The sequence below is a fragment of the Daktulosphaira vitifoliae genome, unplaced genomic scaffold (assembly GCF_025091365.1).
Source record: "Daktulosphaira vitifoliae isolate Bord-2020 unplaced genomic scaffold, ASM2509136v1 Scaffold_4, whole genome shotgun sequence".
NCBI classification, from domain to species: domain Eukaryota; kingdom Metazoa; phylum Arthropoda; class Insecta; order Hemiptera; family Phylloxeridae; genus Daktulosphaira; species Daktulosphaira vitifoliae.
In genome coordinates, this window is record NW_026099575.1 from 1,862,748 (window position 1) to 1,886,834 (window position 24,087).

General features: G+C 24.6%; 1 protein-coding gene across 6 annotated transcripts in view; it reads left to right on the forward strand.

Moving 5' to 3' along the window:
* The first annotated feature begins 616 nt into the window (after positions 1-616).
* Positions 617-24,087, forward strand: part of LOC126905352 (melatonin receptor type 1B-B-like) — a 30,311-nt gene continuing 6,840 nt past the window's right edge. The window contains exons 1-5 of one of the 6 annotated variants that reach the window (XM_050684983.1): positions 617-748; positions 818-1,031; positions 9,262-9,368; positions 13,432-13,690; positions 21,421-21,758. In XM_050684983.1, the coding sequence (XP_050540940.1) occupies positions 13,438-13,690; positions 21,421-21,758 (591 nt within the window). In that variant the 5' untranslated portion in view covers positions 617-748; positions 818-1,031; positions 9,262-9,368; positions 13,432-13,437. Of the gene's footprint in view, positions 749-817; positions 1,032-9,261; positions 9,369-13,109; positions 13,313-13,431; positions 13,691-21,420; positions 21,759-24,087 lie in introns of all 6 variants that reach the window. The other 5 variants (XM_050684987.1, XM_050684986.1, XM_050684985.1 and 2 more) reach the window with 5 other exon arrangements.

Sequence of the window (24,087 nt, forward strand, 5' to 3'; positions counted from 1 at the left end):
ATGGTTAAACATTATCCTGATCATTTTTAAATATTCATATATTCAAAATAACTCAAAAAGCAATATTTTAAAACTGGTTATAGAATTTTAAAGGATTTTAGACCATTATATATATAATTATATAAAAATAAATTAAGGTTATTGCTTAACTATTGAAAGTTACTCCCAAAAAAGTAATTTTTTTTATAAAAAAAAAATCTTGTCATGATTTATTAAAATATTATTCACTACATTTTTACAAAAAATAATATTTTTGACGTTAAAATAGGAATTAATATTATTTAACAGTGTATAGTATGCCATTTAAATTTCAAAGCTTCCTCTAAATCTATTCGACTAATACAAAATAGAAATAAAAATTTTATAATTGGGAGTTGGTATAATGGTAAAAAGTATAGTTTGTAATTTTACAATGATCAAAATCACTATCATTAAACATTATTGATATAAATGTTCTTTGTACTTATAAAAACTTATAAGCGCGCATATTTATTTATAAAATATACCCTTAAAAATGAACGAAACAATAGCTAAAGTAACTTTACCACCACCACTAGTAGCGCGCGGTCTGTTTCTAATAAACGGTATATGTTCTACCCCTGGGAAACAGTTGTGTAGCCGACACAGTGCTCGTTGGATGCTTTGAGTGCGTTGTACGTGATTTCTTTTGTTTGATTAATGTTTCGAAACTATATTATTACTGAGAACACCTGTAGATTTTATTGAAAATTATTTAATCCACTAATAGGTAATATTTTAGTCATATAAAATTTTATAAACTCGTATATTGATAAAACAAAAAATACGTATGTTACAGGTAATGTTTATTATAGTCAATCATAAAGTTCACTGTGATTCGGTGAAAGTTGAAATTGAACTCTACTTTGAGGCCCCGCTTAAGGGGCAAACTTTCAAGGCACACGCCTAAGACCTTTTAACAGTAATTCAGGGCGGTATTTCAAATTTTATCTCTATATATAACATGCGGCAAAACTGAAGTTTATCTAGATGTATTTAAACGCTTGAGCCGGGTATGTTTGCACTGTAGTTTTTTTTAACATAGTTTATTTATTTGTATATTAATATTGTTTACATAATATTATTTGCTTTGAAATTCTATGTCAACATTTAGTATAATAAGTGGTAAATCATAAATTTAATTTTTAATTATTTACAATCACAACTATGGATTAAATCACTGCAATAATGAAATTAAATAAATAACTATACGAACAATTGTCGATTTTGCTTATTTTTATGAATCATAATAAATTTGTACATCAACAGTAAACTATCAGAAGTAAACATGAGTTGAGACTATTAAAAAAAAAAATTGGCTTGTGATAGTTTACTGTTGATGTACAGAAATGTTACGTTTATTGTAAGAAAAAATTAATTTTATATGTAGTTTTAAGATGTAACTCGAAAGTAATTGAAAATCTATAATTTTTTTATACCGTAAGATGGAAAATAAACTAAATAAAATGTTAAAATTTTATTTATTGTTGGTCCATTAATAACAAAAATAATTATAAATTTTCACTTAACTTCGAGTTACCCATAAAAATTAATTTTTCATTGCAATAAATTTGATATTTACTATGGTTCATAAAAATACATCAAATTTTAATTGGTACATTTTCNTATTTACTATGGTTCATAAAAATAAATCAAATTTTAATTGGTACATTTTCATTCATTCATAGATAAAAATAAAAAAAATGTTTGTCGTCGTTGATTTATGAATTATTTTTTGAAAATTAAATTAATGTGTCTCACAAAAGTCCTAAGATGGAGTCAAAATTTCATGATTGTATAAATAATTCAATAAACTTAGTAATGACAGACAGAAGTGTGTTATTTTATTTTAATATTCAGTGCATCTGCCAGATGCAACTAATATAACTATTAACTTGACCATGGTTAATTGTACATATATATACAGAAAAATAAAATTGTTAAGTTTATGTCTGTTACTAATAAATATGTCTGGAAATGGATTATTATAATTAATACTTAAAAAGTTCTTTTATTTGGGAAATGATGATCCCGAACGTAAATGATTTTTTTATTTTCCGTTTTAATCTGTGCATATTGACTATAAGTATTCTGTTTGACTATCGTAGAACTAATGGTGTTGAAACATCAGTTGTTTAAAGCATTCAGTTCTAAAAATTCTTTAGAAATTAAGCTAAACATCCATAGCCAACTTGTACAAACCAAAAAATAAAGGGCTAAACTCTATCTGATGAGTGATAAATCTACCATTTCATAATAAACTGATTTTTCATTATAAATCATTTAAAAAAATTTCTAGATGCATTTGTTTGACAAAGGAAAAGACCTATCTAACTTAACTTTCTAGTGGTATACATATAATTAACTTAGGCCAAGAGATTAATGAAATATATTGATTTGTAGTCGGAAGACTTTTGAATTACTCTCTATTATATATTATATATATTACTGAATATACTATTGAGTAATTTAGTATAAAAATGACTTCTTTATTTTTGGAGATATGTGATTTAGAATACATATAATTTTATCATTTCTTTTAATGACATATTAGCTTCGATGCGATTTTTAAATTGCTTCTCCTGAAAAAATATCTAAAAATAGGCTTATTTGATAATTGTACTTCAATAGATGATTGGGAAACTAACTGATCTTTGAAAATGCTGAACATTTTTTTTTAGATAGTTTTCAATAAGGCTATAAATAGTCTTACAAAACTTGACTTAATATTATATTGTTTATTTATGTTAATTATACATTAAATATATTCATTTACATAGAAATCGTACCATATTTTTTTAACAGGTAATTGGAAATATTGTAGCTATTCACAAAACATTTTAGTGTATCAATATCTTTTACTAAGTATCATTGACGTAAAATTCTAATCTGTTTCAATAGTTTTGTGACAACCGATATTGATCTTTGGAAAATTATAAAAACAGCAACACTTATAAAACAATATTTTTTTTATGTATATGCTGCTGCAAACTTTGTATTCTCAAAAATTATATTATATCTTATGTAACATAATTTAAGTGAAACAGAATAATTAATACTCATTTCATGTAGAAAAATTTTTCTTTGGTAAAAATAGAAAGGCAAAAGAGCAGAGAAAAAATAGATAATAAAAGAAGGGGTAAGTTGAGGTGAAATAAATCAGAATACTGCTACACGTTATAGTTAATAGAGGTTAAATTAAATTAATATCTTCTGAAAAATTATTGTTTATCTAATCTCTGTTGCTATCCCTTTGATAAGGTTTAAAATTTTAGATTCTTAACAAATTAAAAAATTGTGAAACGTGGCAATTCATATAACTTTTTTTGAAATTTAAAAATTATATGGATCAAAGTGAAATATAAGTGATAGTACCAAAGACAAATATCTTCTAGTTTCAATACGAAGCTAAAATATTTAACCATGATGTTAGTATTATGATTATTAATTTTGTCTGTTTCCACTTTTTCTCAACTCCTACTAAATAATTTTGTTCAACAATACATCAATTATCTAAAATTTTATCTAGTTGAACTTATCATCGACATAATTTAACAAAACTTTTTTTGATCCCTACAAACGAAGGATACGTTCATTTGTTTAAATTAAATTGTCCTATATTAAGATCAAACGATACAACTTCCAATAAGATTTAGGAGATAATTATCCCATTTAACATCCCTTTAACAAAAATATATTTAAATATTAAGTATAAATATTTTCATACAAAATTTTTGTAATTTTTAATATTAATCCAATATGTATATTAAAAGGAAGAGGTCTGCCCTTTCCAAAAAAAAATATTCTACCTAATAATGGCTTATGATAAATTGAGATGACAAAATACAGGTGATTTTTTTAATAGTTACTCTTATTCACCCCATTTCTTTTAAAATGATAATATTAAGAAAACCATTTGTGGTGTTTTTCATCATCATATATTTCTTCATTTATTAAATATAATTATTATATTTATCAATTCATTTATTATACTATACACAGATGTTAACTTAATCCGATATTTCGGAGAGGTAAGTGGAATACCGGTCATTTGCCTTAAAAAAAAATTATATACATTTATATGTATAAGATTATGTTTTAAAAATATGAGACTTTGACAAAATGCAGTCAATATGTTTATGTATCTATTTGTTGTAATAGCATAACATTTAGTCTTAGAACCAGAGATATAACAATTTTCGCTAAGGTGACCGTAGTTCTCTCAGTCTTCCCTGTGCGTCCAGAGAGAGTTGAAAATTCAATCATAAGTTTTTCACCTAATGTGCTATAACTACAACATTTTTATTTATACGTAAAAATGAATATGAAGGAACTTATAGATAAAACTGTTTTACGTAAAAAAATTATTACAAAAAAAAAATAAGTCAAATATCTACCCCCCTCCCCACCAAAATAAATTATTTTTACCAGTAAATTTAATATATTTTAACAATTTATATATACGATAAACCGTTCTAGTTATAAAAAAATGTTCATATATATTTATATATTTATATATGTATATACATATACATATATTTAAAATTTAATATTTAATAAGCTTTGTAAAAGAAAAAAATGTTTATGTGTTTGCTAACGATGAAACAATGTAAAAATTCATAAATTGTAAGCATCTTCCTATACTAATTGAAAAAAATGTTTATGCATTTTTTAGTACATTTAAAAACTTTTATATAATTCCATTTATAAAAAAAAATTATTTTATAAAAGTTTATTGAGAATGATATAAGATTAAAACATATTAAAAATAATTTTTTTTATATAATTACTATTTAAAAGTAATCGAGTGGCTAATATTTCTACAATATCTACAATAATTCTATAACTTTTTATGATTTTTCCGTAATAATTACAATACTAAATGTTCCTTTGGAATAATTCAATAATTTCTTGTAAAAATGAATCACAGTTTATAGATTCACTTTTATGATTATGTTTTTAATTGCTGTATTGAGAAAAATATTTTTTTTGTGAAAAATAACTCTATTAAGTGTACTTAATTATTGTAATTTACTATCATAAAAATCATTATTATAAATAATAGATCTTATCTATTCATAAAATCATGATATCAAGAGAATAATAATGGATTAAAATATCAAGACTATTTAAAAATAAAATTTTCGAAATAGGATAAGTTTTTATATATTTATGGACTTTCTGGCGGCAACTAAAGACAGACGCTAGATGTTGATTAACTCTACACTGCAGTATTCAGACATATAATGACAGTCGGCGCCACTCTCTGTAACCCGCGATATCCTGTTGCAATAAGGCGTTAGCTGCTCGAATTGGGTGCTAATACAATTGCTTTTAATGAGTTTTTGGTGAATACTATCTCGTTCAAAACGTATGGATTAAATTTTTTTAATAAGCATACCACATTGCGATCAATATTATTTGTTAGAATAGGAAAACAAAACAATAAGTTTTTATGAAATTATTTTAATAATTTTAAATAATAAACATTTAATAAATATAAAAGGACAATCAAAATTGTATATTAAAAATTTATTTCTTAGGCAAAATTAATTAAAGGTTATTAAATATCATAATAATATTTAAAACATTTGATTGGGTGTGTCGTAAACGGCAATTTTTTTATATGTGTTAAGTACCTTTTAATTTATTAAGATGTTATAATTAGATATTTTATAGTGTTTTGTTTATTTTAAAATCTCAAAAATTACTAACAACTTTGTATTACTGACATTAATTTGTAATTACTTCTTTATTTTATAATATTAAAAGAGTCGTGCTCACTGTATAAGTGATCTGTACTCATCAGTGAATGTTACATTGTATTATTTACTTTAATTCTTCCTGTTGATACTTATCCAAATGGCTGCAAACGGGCGTAGAATACCCAAGACAACACAGGAGTAAGAGTGTCATTCGAAGCAATTTCAACATTTTTGAATGTTATTTTACAAAATAAATATTTTATAATAATATTTATAAAAATAAACTATAGATTAAGTCTGAAGGAGCTTACAGATCCGTATTTAATAATCAAAGTCCTATATATTGAGGACAAAACATAGTTGAAACAAGTATAGAATGAATCTAAAGTTATTAAAATTTGGAGTAGTCGAAATTAAGTTATTTCTTTACTGAATGTCCAAGTAGTCTAAACTGGTTGTCCATACATGCACTAATAATTTCAAACGTACTTGTAATTGTTTTAGTTATAATATAACTATGAAAGAATGAAAATAAATGTCTAATTCCTCTTAACTCAACATAACACTAAAAAATATAAATTTTTATTTTTAAAAATTACAACCATTTTTTATGTTTATTCACTTTTATGACATTTTCGTTAAAGAGACGCATTTTGTAGGAGGATCTAGGTCAACAATTCCTTCCGAAATCAATAGCTTTACTAAAAAAATATATAAAACACCATAACAGTGACACAACATACATTTTAGCTTCGATGCAAAGCTGAGAAGGTATTAATTTTACTATGATGTGTTTTTTTTTTATTTTTTTTTTTTTGTGTCTGAGAACGCTCAATCTCAGCTTTCGCTGGACCGATTTTAATGAACAATATGTCAAAAGATCACAAATCGTATCTAGTCGAAGACATTACCCTCAAAAATTGAAAAAAATTCCCTCGTTTCCCGCAAACGGGAGACGTCCCCCAAAAAATTACAAATATAAAAACTTTTTCAACTTAACTTTTGAAAATGTTCCGGAAGGTCTGACACTTTTATATATATCTTAAATTAAAGCTTATATAATATACTTTAATTTAAAAAAAAAAATGTGACCTCTGGACTTGTCTTCGTGGTGAAAACGGTCATCAAAGTTAAAGAAAAACGTACGATTTCCGTGAAAAAATTCTCGATTTTATATTTTATATTATTTAATTTATATTTTATATTATTTAATTTATATTTTATATAACTTTTGGAAAAATGTATGGATCAATATTATTATTTTTTTATAATAAATATTTATATACCCCTTTCATCTGGTACGCTTTTTTTGTAAATCGGATCATATCCCTTTAACAATGGGGGTCAAAACTTTAAACATGCGTATTGTTACTAAGATATTTTCAATTTAATTTTTGAAAGTATTCCGGAAATACTGACACTTTTATATATATCTTAAATTAAAGCTTATGTAATATACGTTAATTTGAAAAAAAAAAATTTGACCTCTGGATTTGTCTTCAAGGTAAAAATGACAACCGTATTTAAAAATATGCTATTTTAGTGTTAAAATTCTGGGTTTTGTATTTTATTTTATTTTAAAATACCTGACAAAGGGAGTACAGATTTTCATAAATATTATATAAATGAAAAATTAATATAGCATAGAAAGTTAAACTTATTTAATTTTGTTTGCTTCTTTTAAGTCGAGAAAAATAACTCGTTTGATTTTTATCTCATTTAGATTCAATAACTTCAATAAAGATCAAGGATCCCATCACTTTAGTCGCCCCTTGCAAGAAGAAATTTCTTATTCGTATTAAAATTATTTTACTATATTTTAGATTTTAGCTTCGATGCATAGCTGAGAAGGTATGTTTTTGTGACTATCATTTATTTTCTCTGCTCTAACTTGACCTATATTTTTCAACGATACGTCAAATGATTACAATTAGTTACCCTCAAAAATTGAAAAAAAAATTCTAATTTATCAATGAAACAGTTACTTATCCCATGTTTAGTTTAATTAAAAGAAAAATACAAGTTTAAAATTGACATCTAGGCCAGTCAACAAAGGAAAAATTGCGGAAAAAATTCCCAACCAAATTTTGTTTTTTTATAAGTTGAATTAAAATATGTATAATGACATACTAATAGTCCTCATTGATTGGAATTGAGCTTTTTTTTTATAGCATCGCAAAAGTTCAAAAATATGAACTTTTTTCATTTTCTCAAAAAATATTTAACTTACAAAAAAAAGTTTCGTACAAAAGTTGTTTAAATAACAATTATAAACAAAAAAATTAAGTTATATTTTTTCATTTAAACAAATATTTTTCGAGTTACATTACATTTAATATGAGTACTAAAATTTATATTCCATTTTTTTTCATTTTACGGTTACTTTTTATCATGTTATACTTACATTAGACACAATGTTATAAATGCATATGTGTGTATTTATTTATTTATTGTATCATTAAAGTGTAGTGTATATTAATATACAAGCGATAGAGTAGGTAATTGATTTGACACTATATTGTTTAAACCCAACTAAACGCTAAATTGTACATTCCCAAACAACAATCATATTATGTCAATTGCCACCAGAATTTCTGGTAATCTTTTTCTTTGCCAAGAAATCCAAACTACTTGGGGTCGGCCACCCTTATCATAAGCTTCCACTTGACACGATTTCCCACATCTTCTACGCTCACATCAGCTGTCCTCATGTCGCATTCAATAACATCCCTCAATCTCTTTTTTGGTCTTCCTCTACCTCTTCCTTCAAAATTCATTTCTACTGTTCTTACAGATTCCAATTCTCCTCTGCTCATAACATGACTAAACAATCTAAGTCTATTTTCTGTCATCTTATCCACTATTGACGCAACACCTATACTTCCTCTTATGTAGTCGTTCCTTATCCTATCTTCTCTAGTCACTCCACTCATCTAATTAAGCATTCTCATCTCTGCAACACTTGTTCTCTGCTCTACTTTTTTATCAACCGCCCAACACTATGAACCATACATCATAGCTGGCCACACAATTTCATACTAAATTTAAAAACTATAATTAGTATTTATTCATACATTATATTTTAAAATCAAAGAACTACTAATCAAGATATAATTAAAGAAATAAGAGTTGATGTTGCTTTTAAAATATTTCATCAATTTCTCTAAAGGAAACACTATCTACAGATTTGCATCGAAGCGTTTCTTATGATAGTGATTTTAATCACTGTCAGATGTCATCTATACTTGTCCCATCTATGCCTCGTCCACACTGTGCTACCGTTTTTTTTTAAACTAAATTAATCTTATTTTTGTGGCATAAATATAAAATTATTAATTACAATGACAATGAATAAAGTTATTAATACTATGATATTAAAAAAAAATGATTATTGTCTTTTTACCAAATTCATGGTGGGCCTTTCTGAAAAGACACTTCATTAATGCAAGCCAAATAATTTTATCGAAATACAACTTAATTTATACATTAAAAATAACTATTTTGTATATTTAAAACTTATCTTCTTTTTTTTTTTTAGTACAGTAGAGCTTTGATTATTTTAACCAATTGGGACTACTCCAATACGGTCACATAAATATTCAGATAGCTAGATTTTTTTTGACCACATGTAAGCACAAAATAAAGGTAATTTAATAATATTATAATATTCATTTTATGAACATAAAATTTCAGTCCGATTAATCGAAGTAGTGTAATTTAAAAACTAATTAACGATATTCGTAACTATATGTAAATATGACTTTAACTTTATGCTTGAACATAATAAAATTTTCATTATTCCTCGGTGGCCAATAATGAATAGGTCCACCACGTATAATAGTAATTTTTTGGTTGCGCGAGTCATCAACAAAAATAAAGCATAAATATTTAATAGATATTTGAGGTTAACTAAAGTGACTGCTAAAAGTTCGTTGCCCTTAATTTATGGTCAAGGTAAAATGTGTTATACAAGCATTTTATTTCATAAATATAATTTAAAAAATACTACCTTATATCAGTCAGATATTGCAAAAAATTATTATTTATATATCTGAAATTATTAGTAATTTATATATAATATTTAGCAAACAGTACATATTTTTTATTTTATGGATCCATAACTTTGTTTTCAAACGATCTTATCTGCACATAGCGTAGAAGGATCACATATATTCTGTCTCATTTAAACTTAAACTTGTCTACTATCATTTAGTTAATTTATTTATTTTAATAACTGAGAAATTGAGGTAAAATGCATTTTTATTAAAAATTAACTTAAAGAGACATTACCCCTCTAAATGAGTATTACAGTTAAAGTTAAAGTTAAGAACCACTATTATCATAGCTATGATATATGTATACTAAATATATACATATATATGTATATATAATATACATATATACAGGGTGCTTCTTTTATTTTTTGTAATTTGATTCCTCTTAAAATAATACTTATATAAAAAATAATAATTTTTTGAATTTTTATAGTTTCATATATTTTTAATTTATTAATTATAATAATTTTATCAATTCATCTTTTATACATTATAAGGCTGTCAACTTAATTATTTTAAATAACAACATACATATTTACTAGATTAAAATATTAAAACAATTTAAAGTTGAAAATATAAAATCACAAAAGTAGCATGTTTTTTAATTACGCGCGACCATTTGCATATTTTATATGTAAATGGTCGATAAGTTGTCAGAAATATTTTTTTTCAATTCATAGTGTTCAGACTGATCAGTTTATCATAAAACACTCGATTAATATCAAAAATATTGAAAATTTATTATATAATAATAATTTTTATGATGGTAAATTACAATAATTAAGTACACTTAATAGAGTTATTTTTCACAAAAAAAAAACGTTTTTCTCAATACAACAATTAAAAACATAATCATAAAAATGAATCTATAAACTGTGTTTTATTTTTACAAGAAATTATTGAATTATTCCAAAGGAACATTTAGTATTGTAATTATTACGGAGAAATCATAAAAAGTTATAGAATTATTGTAGATATTGTAGAAATATTAGCCACTCGATTACTCTTAAATAGTAATTATATAAAAAAAATTATTTTTAATATTTTTTAATCTTTTATATTTCTCAATTTATTATTTATTAGGTATTTTCAGTTCATCCCTTATACATTAAAAGGACATCGACATATATTATTAAATGATAACATATGTTTTTAACTAGCTTAAAAAATAGGTAATGTTTTAATTTAAAAAAAACCTTGTTGATAACTTTTGGACTAGTAATTTGAAAGTTATTGACGTTTTTATAAATAGGTGGGAAGGGAGATTCGCCAAAAAATTTCTATTGATAAATATTGTCATACCTGCGCTTTACCCACAGTCAATATTTTAGTTGCACATTCTATATGTGTTTAGAGTTGATGATTGTAACACTGTTCTTGAATACGTATATGTGATTTATTCATATATTTTCGAGTTAAATATTTTAAATAATTTTCTGTCTTCTATAATATTAGCAACAAGTGATCAATTCTTATTATTTAATTTTCTTAGGTCGCACCCTTAAATTTTTTTCACATAAATTAAAAGTTAATCTATACAAAATCAAAAATTATAAATTCAATGGTTTATTTGTAAATATTATATCAAAATGATAACTTTTTACAAACATTTTTTATAGACTTTCATAAAATAATGTTTTTTTATAAATGGAATTATATAAAAGTTTTTAAATGTACTAAAAAAATGCATAAAAATTTTTTTCAATTAGTATAGGAAGATGCTTACAATTTATGAATTTTTACCTTGTTTCATCGTTAGCAAACACATAAACATTTTTTTCTTTTACAAAGCTTATTAAATATTAAATTTTAAATATATGTATATGTATATACATATATAAATATATAAATATATATGAACATTTTTTTATAACTAGAACGGTTTATCGTATATATAAATTGTTAAAATATATTAAATTTACTGGTAAAAATCATTTATTTTGGTGAAGAGGGGGGTAGATATTTGACTTATTTTTTTTTTGTAATAATTTTTTTACGTAAAACAGTTTTATCTATAAGTTCCTTCATATTCATTTTTACGTATAAATAAAAATGTTGTAGTTATAGCACATTAGGTGAAAAACTTATGATTGAATTTTCAACTCTCTCTGGACGCACAGGGGAGACTGAGAGAACTACGGTCACCTTAGCGAAAATTGTTATATCTCTGGTTCTAAGACTAAATGTTATGCTATTACAACAAATAGATACATAAACATATTGACTGCATTTTGTCAAAGTCTCATATTTTTAAAACATAATCTTATACATATAAATGTATATAATTTTTTTTTAATGCAAATTACCGGTATTCCCGGTCATACATAAATACATACAAAAAGAAAGTAAAATAAATTAATTTTAAAAAAATCACTGAAATATAGTTCATATAAATTATAAATATTTCATTTTTTCTTACCTTAAATTATACTTCTTAAAAAAATTTTTTTTAGATAAATAAACGCTGAAAACTATTATTACACATTTAAACGTGAAAACGTTTTTTGATAATATCGTTCTAATAAGAATAAGATTTTTTTATCATTCTTAATGTATACATATGGTCAAAATAATTCTAGATGCGTAGGTTTATTAGATAATGAGGTAACCGGTATTACCCACTGACCATAGTCTCCCCTATTAATTTTGACTTATGGTTTCCAAATTCTGTAAATTTTTAATGTATTAGAACAAATTTTAGGGGTACAGGCATCAAAATTTAAACCATAAAAATTATAAAATTTGTACTAAATACTTTTTTTACTTTTAAATTATGAATATTATTCATACAAAAACTAATAATAATCAAAATTTATCCTAGAAATTAATGTTATTTATATAAATATTATGATATTTATTATTTGATATTCATGATATATATGCTAATAATAATATATTTGTGTTACCAATGTAAAAATGTTAGTTTGTGTTCACTTGGCGGTCATGGTACTGGACTACTCGAAGATGATATATTTTTTTTCATAGTTTTCATCTTATATTATTTTGGAATAGTTAACACAACTATACCACGACTTTACTGTGCTGGGTTTTTACACTTCAAAATGTTTAATTTGATATCTATTTAAATAACCAAGTCATTCTAAAATACTTTCAAAAAATTGAGTTGATAGAAACATTTTTACATGCGTGCGATATTTGTTTCAAACCTTCAATACTTAAGTTTCATTGGATTTTAATAAATATCATACTAAATAAAAGCTAATTGTTTCTAGTTTACTCAAATAAAATTTCATTGTGATTCGTGACTTTTGAAAAAGTTATAATTGTTTTAAAATGCAAAATTAAAATTTTGAATATGCTTTTTTTTTAGTGTATTTTTGAAATATTTAGAACTAAGGAAATTTTCAAAACATTTCGGAGCTTTCAGGTTCAACTACATTAATATCGGGTTCTTTTAACACATAAACCGGTAAAATCGGTTCAGTTAAAGTAGAGATTGTTTTTGGTCAAACAAAAAAAAAAAACACATAATGAAATCATAATCTCCTCGGCTTCATTTCGAAACTAAAAATAGTAATACATTTTTTGTTTCTTAGAGTTTACATTATTATTATTAACATTTATGGGGGGTTTGTTTACAAAAAAAAAAAAATAAATAATTATGTTATTTATTTATAATTAATTTTTTATAGATTAATATGTGGGATGATAATAATATGACTGATTCAGCAAATAATACATCCACAACAGTTATACAATCTATTTTAAGTACAACCATGATGTCCAATGATCCATTGTCTGATAGCGATGCTGTGTCACCGGTAACATTAAGTGTTGAATGGAGCAGAGTAGCAAGATTACTAATCATGATTGGACTGTCGGTTATTGGTAGTATAGGTAATGTCTACATGATAAGCTCGGTCATGATTGAAGATCACTTAAACAAAAGAGGTAAGGTTTTTACTAAAGTTAAATAATAATAGTAATAAAATTAATAATGGTCGCAAATCATACTAAGCTTTGCTGGAACATAATGCAAATTGAATTTATGGCAATCTTAAACATAACATTTAACATTTTTGAAGAAATTGACTTTTTTATCATTGTTCAAAAAATGTTTTACAATAGCTTTTTTGTGATCCTATGAGGATTGATTTTTACGCTTCTTACGATTGTTAAGCTACAAACGCCTTTACTTCGTCTCTACAAGCAAGGACAAGACTGGCAGATTTCGACACATACTAACAGTATGTGTTTAGCGTTGATAATAGTAACATTATTTCCGAAATACGTATCAGCGATTTTTCAGTAATTTTTTGTGGCTTTTTGAATTTAATATTTTATTATTTTTTAAATTAATAATATTTTTAATATAGTTATAATTTTATTTAATGATTATTTTCATCACTTCGTATTTTAGAGCAGTAATTTTCTTATTTTTCTCTTTAGCACAACTATTGTTTAAGAAAGACATTAGCATGATATACATAAACATTTTTTTGTATATTTAAAACATATGTAAAAAAATATAAAAATTATTGATCACTGTGGCTAACATTTTTTAAAATTAAAAATATTAATTTAAAACTAAAAAATATTTAACTTTAAAATCCATACAATTTTTTTTAAAAATCACGGATCCCTATAACGGGAACAATGTTACCATTTTAACTATTATTCTATTACGTTTTTGTTATTACAGTGTTAGTGTATACTAAAATTGATGAATAATAATTTTATTATACAATAGAACAAGAAAAAAATGCTTTTCTGAGATTATTACTTAGTGTGCTCCACTTTTCAAAATTTTTTTTTTCAACAAAAGTACTCGGTCACGAGATTCCAGGAACGTTATTCGCAAAGATCGGAAATTTTTACCGCGAGCGTTTTACAATTTCGACTGTTTTTTCGATAAACACTTGATGAAGCCAGCATTTTACGACTTAAGGTTTGATATTTTCACCAGAACCGCCTAAAAACACTTCTGAAATACCATAAAAAATGTCCTAAAGAGGCGCCTTCAGTGTGTGAGTCTCATAGGACCCCAGGTCTGGGGCGGAGTCATATCTAGGCGAGACCAAGTGTTAAGTATAATAATTTCAGCATACAATTACAATCAACGCATGTAATAGTATTCAGACTAGAATATTATTTTTACTTTTATTTTTGGTGTCAATTTTTTTCAAATAAATTGAATTCACTTGAAAGTATTTTAATTATACTACATTTATTTTTATAATACAGGTATATCTAGCAAAGTTCATTATACATCAAGTTTTTTATTTCATTATGCATACTAATTTACAGCATGACTGTAGCCTGGGCGTATCCTACTTTGTTTAATATGATATATGTAATTTGTGTTAGATGTAAAAATAAATGATATTTTGATAATTAAAAGTGGATAATTTAATTTAAAAAGCGTATATAAAGTTATTTTTGAATATACAATATAATTGTATTAGTTAACTGAAGAAAAAATTTAAAACTGTTTAACTTGTAACCTAAAATAATTTAAAAAATTGTATTTGTTAAACTTTTCTAAAAAGTTGGAAAAATTATATTCAATATGCTTCTTATTAATTTACAAAAGATCAATTATAAAATGCATCAAAGTCAACATTTATTTGATATTTTTACTAGAATTAACACTTTAAAATAATATTCATAAATAATTAAAATAACATTAACCTGGTTCTTACAAGATGATGTCGTTTATTTGTATGCGAAAAATTTTTTTTTTTTAAATATTCCTATAGGTTAATAGAATGCAAACATAAGGTATATCCTCCGTCTATGTATTAATAAAATCATTATCAACGTTATTGCAAAATTTATATTGAAAATTCAATAATTTATTTAAAACTGTTTTATTACTCATAAGAGTTATTTATTTTATCTTCATATCGTCAACGTGGAGAGAACTATAACCTAACAGTTTATATATAGATTCCGTATCATTCAATGTTTTTAAAATTAAAAAATACAGTTAATTACCCCATACAATTTTTTTTTAGACTTGTCATAATTTATGAATAAATTAATAAATTTAGATAGATATTTATAAAAGCTAAGAATTATTGTATAAATTTAAAATTGCAACTTTAGTAAGTATTAAATTATAATAATTTTCAGCTTTAAAGAACACAATAGAAATTATTTATAAAAATAATATTTAGTTTGTATAGTTCTATTATAGATAAATAGTTCATGAAGTTTTGTGTTTTTAAATATGATAAAAGGCGAGATAAGATTTAAAATTAAATATTGACTTCAATAATTCATAAACTAATTTAGGCTGTTTGATTTTATAATGTAGATAACTATTTTCTACAAAATATTTGTTTGTTTACAATTAATTACTTAATAATAAAAATATTAATAATTAATTTTTTTTTCTATTGTTCAGAATTGGAACAGACCATTATGATAATATCTTAGAAAAACATTAATAAAAATACTTCTAGTCATTATGATAAAATTATAAGTCAAATTGAGAGTATAAAAGATTGTAAATTTCATTCAAATAGCAAGCGGGTTTGAACTTTTATAAATTAACATTAACTTATAAATGTCAGTTTATAAATTACGAAAAGTTTATATTTTTTAACCTTTCCTTAAAAAATATTACTAATAAAATTATAAAGTTTTAAGAAGTTTACGATAACATTTACACTTTGAATGTATATTTGAATGAAAATTTTAATTTTCACTTTAATTTTCTAATTTATTTTTTGTTTACTATTGTTAATTGTAATATGTCCCGGATAAAAATATTGAAAGGTCTGAGGCCAAAAATTTAAATAAAGTTCCTAAATTATATGCGTCATTTAAGCTTTCTATTTTATTCTGTATTATAATAAAAAAAACCTTAAGTGACATTTTGAGTATAAAAGATACAAGGGCATAGTTGTATAAAATATTAAATAAATTATTTAATTTAAAATACTTTTTATTCAATATTTTATTAAAATATCAAAAGTTAAGTAAAAAAAGTTGACACATAAATTTTATTTGAATTATTCTCTGATTTAATTTATTAAATTATTCTTAGTTATAGAATAATAGTTATTAACATAACATTGTAATATGATTATAGTTATTATGTTTTAATAATTATGATAGTTAAGTTAATTTTAAGAGTTCACTTGAAAATGTTTAGACTTTCTGAAGTGAAACTTCTTTACAAAGTGTCCGAAAAGAAAAAAATTATCAGGCATCACGTTTTACTGTAACGTTTGGCCGTCTCGGACGGATTGTTTTATTATGTATACGGTCTATTGTTCCGCGAACGTTAAGTTCATCAAGCGTATTCTATTGTTCTATTAATTATACGATTAAAAGTTTATTTTTTGATGAATGTGTAAGTCCAATAAACATATAAGTTTGATAAATGTCTGCGTTCAATAAACGTTTACGTTACAAAATTGTTTATAATTTCTTGTACTAATATAAATAAATATATTTTATTTTAAACTCATACTTGATTTCTATTATTAAACTATTTATTTATAATTAATATATTAAAATATCAAATGTTAATTTAATTCAAATGATGTGAAATTAAAAAATGCACTGCATTTTTTAGATTTAATAAATCGTCAAAATTATATAAATAATTTAATTACACTAAATCTAAGAAAAACAAATTGAAAATTGCATACATGTTAAATTAAAAATTATTTATGCACTTTAAACAATACCATAATTTTCAAAAATAAAGTGCTACACATATTTATTTATATAATTAAATTAAATCTATTTATTTTTAAAACTATATTAATTAAAATAAAAAAGTATACATAATTAATATTAAAAAAATATATTTATTAAATAATTTATTTTTATTTCAATTAATACACATATAAAAATAAATAATTATAACTAAATGAAAATATAATTTATTACTTAAATTATAATTCTTATTAATAAAAATAAAAATAGATAAAATTTATTATTTATATTAATAATTTACTTTTATTTATTATAAATAACAAATAATTATAAATTAATAATATAAAATTTAAACAAAATAGAAATTTGCAAACCAAAATCATACTTACTAAATTTATGCACGTAAATTAAAAAAAAAACTCGATCAATAATCAACAGATTTCAGGGTACCTTTGGTATGTCTTTGGGCAGACCTATTAAAACTTTCAAGTTTTAAATCGAAAAACGCTTTGGGCAATGATCATTTCTGATAAAATTTTTATACGCTCATGGTGTGTTAAAAATTTTTTTTTTATCTTTATGAACAATTTTTTTAAAATAACGTCATCTAGCTCTTTTGTTATAAAGAAAATCAAACATCGTTTAATAATTTTTCCAGCATTGGCTAAGTTTTCTGTTTTATTTTAAGACGTGAATAAAAATAAACATTATCTGTATGTACTTAAATTATTAAATAATAATAGTAAGTAATAAATTATATTTTATATTATAACTTAACATTGTTTTTTCGAAAATTAAAGTAATGTTATAATGCATTACATTATTTATTTCAAATAATGTAGATTGTGCATAAATCAATTAAAAATTCCATAATTGATGAAATTTTCACACAATAACTTCATAACGTCCAATCAAAAATTTACTTTAGTTATTTAATTTTTAGGTGTATTTTCTAATTTTATTTCAATATAAACCTAATATTCTATTAGTTGTATGACTGAAAGAAATTACATTTCATTTATGCGTACTCGTAATACGCATTAGTTTTTTTTATTCCTAAGAAGTATAGGCAATATTAAAATGTTAAACATGTTTGTGTGCCTATTTTGCATATTCTAAACGCCGTATTTTCTACATAACGTTAGAATTATAAATGTATAAATGTGTTGTTTAAAAATAAAAGTTACCTAAGTTTACAACGAAAAAATTTTCAAATTGAAAAATTTAATAATACTTTATATAATAACACCTTTAATAATACTTATTTTGAGACTCATAAGGTCAATTTACCAAATAATTTTCATATATTAGTATATAATCTAAACTTTTATAATAGTAAAAGAAATTGCCCATTTTACTAATCAATAGCAACACCTCATACCTTGATCATAATCGAATTCTAGGCAACTCTTTAATGTGTTGTCAAAAATTCAATACAATTTTATTATTTTCGAACAGTTTAAATGAGTTAACTTTCTTGAACCACTTCAGAAATATGAAATTTCCGACAAATCTTATAAAATTATAAATTTAAGTCTGCATTAACTTGAAACCTAACTCAGTATGCGACAGTTTGTTTAGTTAGGTTAATCTAAATAATTAAATACAAAATACAATAGTATATGTGCCACCAATTTTAAAGGATGATGGTACATGGGCTCGAAGTGGACAGGAAATATCTGAAACTTTTGCAAGTTACTTGGAATGTGTATTTCAACCTAACAACATACAATCTGATCTAAAAACACGACGTACTTAAACTACGATACCACTGATCAAACTACAGATCGCATTAAATATATCACGCCTCTTGAAGTTGCAAATGAGATAGATGAAAACCTTAATTCTAAAAAGTCGCCGGGTTATGATAGGATAAGTCCGCGTATAATTAAAGAATTATCTCACAAAGCAATCATCTTATTAACTTACATATTTAATGCCTGCTTACGTATAGAATATGTACCTGTAAATTGGAAAAAAGCACAAGTCATCATGTTATTAAAACCAGGAAAGCTGCCTGAGAGTACTAGTTCCTACAGGCCGATATCACTTCTTCCTACAATATCGAAACTTTTCGAAAAACTACTTTACATTAGATTGAATCCTATTATTCAAGAACGTCAACTAATTCCTAACCACCAGTTTGGATTTCGTACTAAACATTCCACCATAGATCAAGTACATCACGTTACAAACGTAATTAGTAGAGCTATGGAGGAAAAAAAGTATTGCTGTGGCGTTTTTCTCGACGTTTCTCAGGCCTTTGACCGCGTTTGGCATGAAGGCTTACTATATAAATTGAAAAAGCAGTTGCCTCGTACATGGTGTGGGCTACTAGATTCATACTTAGTAGAAAGACAGTTTCGGGTAAGTCACGAAGAAGCTGTATCTGAATGGAAAGGTATTAAAGCAGGGGTACCTCAAGGTAGTGTCCTCAGGCCTATACTTTATCTTCTTTATACATCTGATATTCCTACTAAAAATAAAACAACAACAGCTATGTTTGCTGATGACACAGCTATATTGTCATGTGATAAAGACCTTTCGATCGCCACAAAAAATTTGCAAATAAATGTTGATAGTATCCTTACATGGACAAAAAAATGGAAGATACTATTAAATAGTTCAAAATCAGTACACGTGAACTTTACAAATAGAGTAACAAAACCCAACCCGATAATGCTTGATGGTCAATTAACCTCACAAGAAAAGTCGGCAAAATATCTAGGTATGCATTTAGACTCTAAATTAAACTGGAGTATACACATTAAAATGAAATTAAAACAAATAAAGCAAAAAAGAAGTAATATGTATTGGTTAATTGGCCGGAGATCACAATTATCAATAGAAAATAAAAGATTACTTTATGTATCTATTTTAAAACCAATATGGACTTACGGCATTCCTACTATGGGGCTGTGCTAGCAAGTCTTGGATTGATAAAATTCAAACTATGCAAAACATTACTCTCCGTACTATTACCAATGCGTACATGTACGAAAAAAATGACAATATTCATAAGGATATGATGATACCAACCGTCAGAGAAGAAATTCAATGATATGCCAGGGCACATGAAAATCGTCTGAAGACCCACGTCAACAAGGCTGCTGCTCAATTGCTTGATTACTCACAAGATGTTAGAAGATTAAAAAAAAATAAACCATACGACTTATTGTAAATATATATTATTTAATGTAAATTTACTTAAGTTTGGAGACTCTTCACTGGAAGTTTCTCTCTTTCATTGTGTATAATATCTTAACTATACATTTTATGTAATTTTAGATGTAAACGTTTGTAAAAAATTTTGATTAAGACCGCAAGGTCTTCTCAAATATACAGGATGTTCAGTAAGTTAGGAAACAGTTAAATTGTTACAAACAATGAGTACAATAGAAATTCGTTTCCTTATTTACTGAACACTCTGTATATTACTTGTAATAAAAAAGAAAAAAAAACACAAAATACAATAAAAAATACAAATAGTTATTGTGGTTTTAATCACTATCAGGTTTAAATATTTTATGGTTTCCATTATAGAATCCTAACTATACTAGATTCTTAATACTCTAACTTTGATGTTTTATTTTCCTTGTATGGAGAATACTATATGGTCCAATACTATAATATATAGGGACTATGCCCCCTCTAGACCTCTCACATTACATCATTGATCTTGTGTTTACAAGATATTATGTTTTAGTGTAATTATTTATTTGATATCATTTAAAATTTTGTTAATAATAAAGTATATGTTAAAAATATAAAATGTTGGTAACATAATGAGACATAATACAGATATATAATTAGGATTGTCAGATTTCAATACAAAATATTGTTAATAATCACCTTAAAAATATATTTTTATTTATAACTTGAAACAAAGAAAATATTTTTTGAAATACTAAAATTTAAATGAACTATAAAATATTATTTTTGTGGTAGAAATTTAGCTTACTATTTTATTTTAAAAGGTAAATATAATTTTAATTCATTGTTAACAGGTAACACTTTTTTAGCAAATGTAGCATTAGCTGATTTACTGATCAGTGGATTAGTTATTCCTGCATCGGCAATAGTAATACTTGCTGGCCTACAAGATTCTCCTCCAGTGTGTCAATTTCAGTGGTTCATTTCTATACTTAGTTTTCTGGTAACTGTGATGACTATGATAGCAATAGCGGGTGAAAATTACATCCGACTGTGCCTTTCGCCTGAATGTTATGCTAAACTAACTGTGACAAAAATTACCATTTTGTTATTTGCTATTTGGATTTTAAGCTCCATTTTAGTTACCCTTCAATTTTTTTATCAGTTAGGACCAAACTACTGTGCAAAAAAAGTAAGTTTGTACAATTTGTTATGTTACAATAAACATAGTTATTAAATTAAAATTTTAGATTTTTTTTAAATGTAATTAGATTTTAATGTATTGATAGTATACCACAAAAATTAGTATTAATTTGTGAGAATTAATAGATTTGCTTCGAAGCGTTTTTTTATGATAGTGATGTTAATTTTTTCAAATATTGCACACATTTGTCCTAATTATAACACGATCCAACTATGATGTTCTTTTTTTATTATTCAACAACAATAAAAATACATTACTGTTATTAATTTTAAAGAACAGTTTGTATAAATGGCTCAACAAGTTTTGAGTGTATATAAGAATTGATCCCAAAACATCGTAATACAAGAACCTTACAATACGTCAAAAACATAATTTTTATTTAATAAAAATTTAGTATTTTTTGGTTATTTATTTTTTATAATAAGGGATAATTTATCTAATTCTTTAGATAAAAAACTTTTGATAAGTAAATATTAAATAGACCACGTGCTATAAATTCATTGGACATATTAAATATAACCCATAAATAAATATTATTTTTTAATAAAAGCCATAACACAGTGTGGACGTAGCATAAATGAGACAAAAAAAATTTGAACATAAAAGTAACATGTTTTTAATTACAGCAGCTATTTGTGCGTAGAACGATAGCTCGTCACAGTAGTGCATGTTTACTACAATTGCGAACATACTCACTTTATATATTAAAATATTTGTAACTCAATAATAAGTGGTCATACTAAAATTTATACCGACCCAAAATAATAATTTTTATAAAAAAATTACTTAAAACAAGTTGTTTTAAAATTGTGAAAAGAATTTTAATGATTAAAAATATAATTTTAACATAGTCTAAGTATGCATAAAATATAAAAAAAAAAATTGCACCGAAATGTTAATTCTGTACGGCTTTGTATAATAGATGATATTTCCCTCGGCAAATTTGAAATATTCCCCCAATATTTATTACTAACGAAAATATAAAAAAAGTTACAATTATTGTTAAATTCGAAAAAACCCAGCACAGGGGGGCCGCGGCACAGAGGTGACGTGGCATAGTTGGATCAAGTATAATGATATCTGACATTGATCAAAATCACTATCAAAAAAAGAAACGCTTCGATGCAAATCTTTAGATAGTGTTTAATTTTAAAAAATTGGTGGATTATTCCAAAAGCTTCATAAACTGCTAGTTCCTTATTAATATCCTGATAAAGATAAAGTATGTCGAATGAAAAAGAGATTATCAAAAAATATTATTTCTCATAAAAAAATTGTGTTGATCCATACACTTTTCATTAAGTTATAGCATTATAAAGTTAAAAATGTTAAAAATAAAATCGAGAATTTTCACACAAAAATAGCATTCGATAGCCATTTTCACCGTGAAAACAAAATAAAGCCCAACATTTTTTTTTCTATGATAACGTATATTACATTAGCTTTAATTTAAGATATATATAAAAGTGTCAGACTATCCGGAACATTTTCAAAAGTTAAGTTGAAAAAGTTAATTTTTTGTGAAAAAGTTGTCATTTTGAATTCCCCCTGTGGGCTGTTAATGGGTTTAATTTATAAAAAAAATATACCAAATGATAGGTAAAGACATCAAGCATCTATAAAAAAAAAAATTATACTGATTTGGTTATTTTTAAAAAAAGTTATAGCAATTGTAAGTAAAAAAAATTGAAAAAATTTTGAAAATTAGCGATTTTTAAATTTGTAATTTTTTTGGAGGTTTCCCCCATTTACGGGGAATGAGGGAATTTTATTCAATTTTTGAGGGTAACGTCTTCGACTAGATACGATTTGTGATCTTTTGACGTATCATTGAAAGATATCGGTTCGATGAGAGCTGAGAAAAAGTGGTAACAGACACAAAAAAAAAAAAATAACACATCACAGTAAAATTAATACCTTCTCAGCTTCGCATCGAAGCTAAAATTTTGCTTTTATTTTGTTATTTAAAATAATATTTACTATAACTTTTTTTTTTTGAAAGACTGGATGAAATTTTAATTGTGATACAACTATAGGCGTGTGAGAAAACAAACGGCTAAAGGGTTACAAAAACGTTAACAGTTCTGCTCGCTCCAAAAAAAGTCAAAAATTAATTTTGCTAGCTGGATTACGCTATTTATAGTGGGTCTCATTGTTTTTTGACATCGGCCCAAGAGGCAATTGTCTCTTTGCTTCCGTGACCAGTTCCCAACTAAAAATGCTTTTCAAATTTATTTTATTTTCAATTTTTAAAAATATTTAAATTTAAAGAAATATTGCGTTCCTTGGATTTTTTTGATGCTTTATGAATATATAT